General features: G+C 46.2%; 1 protein-coding gene across 9 annotated transcripts in view; it reads right to left on the bottom strand.

Annotated features, from left to right (window-relative positions):
* Nucleotides 1-213: 213 nt before the first annotated feature.
* Nucleotides 214-6,888, bottom strand: part of L1CAM (L1 cell adhesion molecule) — a 91,914-nt gene continuing 85,239 nt past the window's right edge. For 5 of the 9 annotated variants that reach the window (XM_081844506.1, XM_081844509.1, XM_081844513.1 and 2 more), the window contains 2 exons: nucleotides 6,372-6,383; nucleotides 214-653 (listed from right to left, as the gene is read on the bottom strand). In XM_081844506.1, coding sequence (XP_081700632.1) covers nucleotides 425-653; nucleotides 6,372-6,383 — 241 coding nt within the window. In that variant the 3' untranslated portion in view covers nucleotides 214-424. The remainder of the gene's footprint in view (nucleotides 654-6,371; nucleotides 6,384-6,888) is intronic. The other 4 variants (XM_081844508.1, XM_081844512.1, XM_081844514.1 and 1 more) reach the window with 1 other exon arrangement.

Below are 6,888 nucleotides of genomic sequence, written 5' to 3'. Positions count from 1 at the left end.
GAGGCTTGGGAAGGGGGTCATCCGTTCTTTTGGCAATTTTGAACCCTGAGCCCCACTAAGCCCCTCTGAGCTTGTCACTGCCTGGCCCTCCCCACCACAAACACACACACACACCCAATTTGGCTGAAGGATAACTGGGTTTTGGGAGAGGGGTGCAGAAAAGAGAGATATGACTTTGCTCAGGGCTGGTGAATAATTATGGGAATCCCCTGATTTTCTAACCCTCCCTGATGGGGTGGGGGGGTCAGCTAGTAAACAAAGGGGTGAATTCCCCCAATTACCACTTCTGCTTGAGCAATTATTATTTCTTTGTTTCTTTCCCTTGGTGAGGAGGGGGTTATCCCTGTGTCCTCAACCCAATAATCCACAGGGAAATCCTCTTCCCCCGGGGTTGGGGGTATCCTTTGGGAAAGTGCCCCCTCTTTTATTCCAGGGCAGTGACCACATTGGTGGGGCTCGTAGCCCCTGAGCTGTCGTTTCCCCCTCCTTCTTTGCCCTTTTGACCGCTGTACTGGCCGATGAAGGAGCCGTCCTCATTGAACTGGACATCCACGCTGCCCCCATAGTCAGCCAAGCTGTCGTCGCTTCCCAGGGCCTTAATTTCGCCGTTCAGGGAGGGCTGGCTGCTTGTGAAGGGTTTCTCCTCATTATCACTGCAGGGAGGAAAGGAGAGGGATGAGAAAGGGCAAGAGCAGCAACTGGTGTGCTCTACATTCTGCTAGGCAAGGCAGGCCTCAAAGGGAAGCAAACAAATCATGGGTGCAGGAACCTGTGGCCCTCGAGGTGCCATTGAACTCCAACTCCCATCATCCCCGACCATTTCTTACGTTGGGTGGGGCTGATGGGAGTTGGAGTCCCAACACCTGAAGGGCCACAGGTTCCCCACTCCACTATAAGGCAGCATGCAAAACTGCAAGACTTGAATATTTGGGGGTGGGGAGAAGTGAAGTGCATGCCAGAGGACCAGTCCACACATTACAAATATGGCTTGACACACTGTGGGAACGGCTGTGAGAGAAACTGCATCTGCAGCGCGCTTGTAGCCCTGCCCCCATCATTCAGCCCAGACACTGACGTCCAGCTCCAAGGTTCCCTCATTGCAAGAAGGGAAGTTACAGGGAACCTTTCTTGGAAGTGGTGTCCTCCCTGTGGAACGCCCTCCCACCAGATGCCAAGGAAATAAACAACTATCTGACTTTTAGAAGACATCCAAAGGCAGCCCTGTTTAGGGAAGTTTTTAATGTTTGATGTTTTCTGTGGTTTTATAATGTGTTGGAAGCCACCCAGAGTGGCTGGGCAACCCAGACAGATGGGCGGGGTATAACAACAACAACAACAACAACAACAACAACGAGGAGGAGGAGGAGGAGGAGGAGGAGGAGGAGGAGGAGGAGGAATAAGTCATCTTAGGGCTTATCCACACTTAACCTTTCCTCTGGAGAGTTCCCCACAAAAACCCGCTCTTTACCACTGAATTGGAGCATTGCTCTTTGTTGTGCTTCAACTTTAAAGAGTGGGTTTTCACGGGGAAAGCTCTGGGGCAAAAGATGGAGCTTTAAAGCATGGGAAGAGCAGGCCAAAAGGTAAGCATGGAGAAGCCCTCAGGCAACAGGTTTGGGCTGTCATTTAAGTGCAGCAGAGTGGAAGACAGACAGACAGACCTGTCCCCTGGGGCTTAAGTCACTGAGAAGTAGTCCTGTTTGTTTCAATGGGTCTTGTGCAAGAGAAGCTCTTGGTGGATGGTGCCCCATCTCAGTGGGCAGAAGGAGAATGCACTTTTGATTATGCACGTCAGGCACTAACATGCTCAGCCACAGTAATCCACAGGATCACTCTCTGGCTCTGTACACACTATACCCTTCCCCCAAAGAATCCTGGGAATTATAGCTCTGCAAAGGGTAAACTACAGTTCCCAGTATTCTTCAGGGGAAGCAATGTGCTTTAAATGTGAAGTGTGTACAAAGCCCTCACAAACATGTCCCTCAGAGCCTCTTTGGAATGTGTGAAGTGCCATAAGGTGGATGAGAATGCCCAAAATAAAGGACTGTTTAAAGCACCAGAGCTCAGTGAGGTAAGGTGGGGAGGGACTTAGTTTCACACACACCCTGCTTTGTATGCAAACAGGCAAACATGTGCTTAAGATGCCTGTAAGTGTCTAGGTTGGCCCTTACAAATGTCATCATAAAAGTCCTGTGCTCCCAAAAGCATCGAATGCTGGTTGTGAGCCTGCAACAAAGGAAAGTGCAAAAGAAAATGCAAATTGGGAAGCCCAAGGTTGAGTGCTCTCCTGTGGGACAGGGAGAGGACCTGCTGAAGTCTGTGCTTCCAGGATTACACCCTTGAGGATCGCTGCACGTAAGAGAAAATGAATGTTTGAAACTGGCCCAAAGGGACACATTTTAACATTTGAAGAGGAGACTGTGGGCAGGCGGTCAACATATGCCTGAGAGATGCAATTGGCTTAGGATCTCAGGGATATGTTTGCAGACATCATCATCATTTATTAGTTATACCCCACCCATCTGGCTGGGTTTCCCCAGCCACTCTGGGCAGCTTCCAACAGGAGATTAAAAATACATTAAAACACCAGTCATCAAAAAACTTCCCTAAACATGCACAATCTCTCCCCTGCCCCCCCCCCATGTCCCACATCTTCAGGTAGATCAACACCACACACCTAAAATACATCCAATGTACATTTAGAGCAAACACCTTCCACCAAAGAATTCTGGGAGCTGCAGTTTAGGGGAAGTCATGAGCTTTAAATGTATGGTGTGGGTCTGTCTTTCCTCTTATTGTGAGAAGTGATCCCAATTTGCAATACAAAGCATGGCGAGAGAGAGACAGATACAGACAGACAGACAGTGTCGGCAATAAACACACCAAAAAGGGGCAGGCCAAGGATATGCCCCAAAGGGCAATGTGTAAGCGTGCAAAGATAAAACAGACAGCAGGAAACACTTTTCAGGCAGGCATGCATGACTAAAACCCAATCAGAGGAGTGGATGTGGAAAGTGGCAGGAGCAAAAATGCACATAAAGGACATGTAAGAAGTTTGTTTTATGGCTGCGAAACATGGGCTGTAAGTGAGCCAGAGATGGCAATGTTAAGACTCCTGCTCCGTGATTGCAGTCATGGGATTGTTGTCTTTCACATGACGGTGTATGTTTTGACTCCACAGAGTGGGAAGTGACGGAGACAGGATGTTTGTGTTACTGTGTTCTGCGAAGTGGGACTATTGTCCTTTGTTCTTTCTCTTTGCTGTCTGATGAGAAAGAGGAAGGAGCTAAGTCAAAATGCTCCGAGTGTATTATATGTAAATAAAGTAGATTAGCCAAAATGCTGAGCTACTGAGTTCTGTTACACAAGCTGCGAAGACTCTGTGGATCCATAAGTGTGCTGATGTCTGTTGGCATCAGTTGCTGTGATGTTTGGGTAGAAGAAAGCTTTTGAAGCTCCCGAACGATTGACCAGGAGGGAGAGAACATGCCAGTCGGGCATGTGTCTCTGCCAGGGTCCTACTAGACAGTAGGACAGCTCCTGAGAGGCATGACTGGGAAGAAAGTGTGGGTGTGTAATGGAGATAAGGCTATGTGTGCTTTAATAATGCAGCAAGGAACCCCAAACGTCATATCAGGAAATGCCAGATCCTGCAACCTGTATGCATCATGCAAACTAAGCAAATCTGCATCTATTTCCTTAGCTCATATTATTTATTCTGACTTTGCTTGCTGTAGGAAGGGGCAATGAGCACCGTGGATCACTGAAGGCCTCACTTTCTGGTCTCATTAAATCCTGTCAATACTCCTTTGGGGTTTGACAATTTCACTAAATGGCTGCTCTATCTTCACAACCATAAGGCCCAGAAACAAGCTCCCCAACCCCATTTAAATAGAAGCTGAGATTCTCAAGACGCTATGTAGCTAGTACCAAGTTCTGCAGTTTTTCTGAACTTGTACAGAATTGCAGATTGCTGCCCAGAGAGGGAAATCAGGTTCAAAGGAAAGTCCAATTGTACTACAGGGGTGACATCTGTTAGAAAGAAGCAGGCGTACTCAGTCAAGTGAACCCTAGAGGGGCTGAGCAAAGCCCTGGCTGTAGAAGTGTGCAAACATGCCCATGAACTAATGAGGCAGGGACCAAAGTGAATCTCTGTTGTCATCAATTCTGACAAAGCTACGAAGGCCCATGCCCACCGCAAAGAGGAAAGCATGCAGGCTGCAGCACTAAGAAAAAGCATCTATTCAGTATCTCCCAAAGGGAGGAAGCAGGGAACTCCAGGGCGCCTTCTGCAAGGCTTAGATGGCAGGTAGCTGAGACGATGCTGCTTTGGTGCTCCAGGAAAGCAGATCAGGACAAAAGTGCAAGGGCTGGAGGGCAAGGGGGAGATCGTTACCTAATTCTAAGCATTGATGAACTTCAAGGAAGGAAGACAATAAGAGAGAAAGAGGTCAAATCATGCACAATTAGCTCTTGGGTCACTTTTATCCTGATGGCATTATATATACGCACACACTTCCTCTCTCCCCTGTATAACTGTGTCAGTTCCTGTTCATTAAACCCAAGTTTTGCCATTGGTTTCAATAAGAGATGGACTGCATTTGTCCACAGATAACTGTTTCCTTTAGGACACTGGTCTTCAACTTGTGGGTCGCAACAGGAGCACTACCACCATGCAAATATATGGTAAAAGATTAAAAAATGGGTCTCCAAAATTCATGTTTTGGTTACAAGTGGGTCCTGAGTGTGAAAAAGCTGAAGGTTCTTGCTTTTGGATACAGTGGTACCTCCAGATACGAACGGGATCCGTTCCGGAGCCCTCTTTGCATCTAGAAGTAAACGTGAGTAGCGATGGCACGTCTGCGCACGCGTGCGTTGCTTTTTGCCGCTTCTGTGCATGCGTGTGATGTCATTTTGAGCGTCTGCGCATGCGCAAGCGGCAAAACCCGGAAGTAACACGCTCCGTTACTTCCGGGTTGCCAAGGAGCGCAACTCGAAGCGTATTCAACCCGAGGTATGACTGTATAGCTAAATTCTATGATACACTTTTTCCATGTGCGCAGTATCTGGAATCCCAACATTGTTCAAAAATTATTTTAAAGAAAAGGGCTTTGGGAGAAGGGACTGCCAAACACTCTAAAATCAATTCTCCAAATTCATAAAAATACCATCAGTAAAATAATAATTAAAGCAAAGCACCCTTTGTAAAATGGGAGTTCAAAGTTGCATTGTTTATAATTAGCTAAAAATGGGTAACAAATTGTCCAAACTTTGCCTTTTACAACAAGCTTTAAATTGTACTTCTAACGGGACCTCTTGGAATGCTTGATTTTATTCATTCATACAGTTTCTCTTATGAGCAGTTTTGTAGTACTGAGGCAGCAGTAGCAAAAGTCAAATTTACAAATGCAATGAAGAATGTTTTTATACAGTCTGAGATGTTAATGTTGAATTGTGTGAACGTTGCACTGCTCCAGTAGCACACACCTGCTCTTTCCTAAATATATACCGGTAATTAGGAGAGCTGTATCTTTAGTAGTTTCACTGACTGCCCATTGCAGTTCATTATGGAAGAGTACTGCATGCTTCAACTGATTGACTGAATTTATTTATAAGCTGTGCCCAAAGAGGCTAACAATAAATATTCACTTATTGTCAAAACAGAAAACATTGGAGGGGGGGAGAGCTTTGAGACGGGCATATGGGCTCGTTGAACATCTGCTGCATTTCCTATGTTCAAAGCTCTAGGAACTTCAGTGGCTTGTTAGCTGAAAAGGATTATTGGCTGAATTTGGAAAATGTTGAATTGCTGCTTGGCAACAAAGAAAAAAAATGAATGAAAAATGTGCAGCTGAAAATATATGGGATTTTGTGCTCCACCCCCGCACATGTGGTCATCAGTTTTGATGATTACTGAATAGTGATTTTATATTCTTGAGTGTTTTCTTGTTTTGGTGATCAAAACCCTATCTGTCTGTCTAAAAACAATCGGAATTCCAGACATTTATCGCATAATCTGCATATATCCTCAGGGTGGAAAGATCAGGCATGTAGCATTTCAGGGGAGATCTACCAAGAAATTAAAAGCCATTTTCACAAGCTAACATTAATAAGACTGCCTGTTGGTCTGGAACTCATCACTGGAATGCTAATGCAAGGCAGACAGTAGAAGAGAACAGCATTTAAAATGTAATCTGTCTTGACACCTATTTTTCATTTGGATTTGCAAAAGATGAGGAAAGCACAAAGCTATTTAAGGGTCACTTGTGGATAAAGACAGTGAAAAAGGGAGGCAGGAAGCAAGGGGGTGAGTGTCCTTGTCCAGCCCCACCTTCCTCAGGCAATATGCAGTCCCCGGATATCCCTCTTACCTCTCCAGGGACCTCCATTAATGAAGCAAGAGATGGGGGAGAAAAGAGAGAAAACCAGCGTCATATTTCAAGAGTTTCCTGCAGGGGACTAAGGGCAGAAATGCATATACTAAGGCTGCGTTGTACTGTGTAATTTGGGTCTATGGACTGCAATAAAGTGTAAATATACTAAGGGCTTATCCACACTTCCTCTTGTTCCGTTGTCCTCCCACCCCACCCTAAGGGGAAACTGCTCTTCAGAGCTCAATTGAAGCAGATGGCAATCTGCTTTTCCATGGATTGCTCTTCGTTCCAATTAAGAACTAAAGTTGAGGTGGATTTAGGGCAGCACGGCCAGTTCCTCAGAACTGAGTGCTGAACTCGGGGGGGGGGGGAGGACCACAGGGTGTTGCAACTATGGCATAGAGCATGCGCAGAACGGAAGATGAAGGTGGGGGGGGTGCTAAATTTTGGGCTTGCACAGGGTGCTGCGGAAAGTTGAAAGCCCAAAGTCCTCCCCTGGCTAAAGAGCAGGTTT

Source organism: Podarcis erhardii, assembly GCF_964252035.2.
Source record: "Podarcis erhardii genome assembly, chromosome: 17".
NCBI classification, from domain to species: domain Eukaryota; kingdom Metazoa; phylum Chordata; class Lepidosauria; order Squamata; family Lacertidae; genus Podarcis; species Podarcis erhardii.
This window is presented reverse-complemented; position numbering and strand designations above follow the sequence as displayed.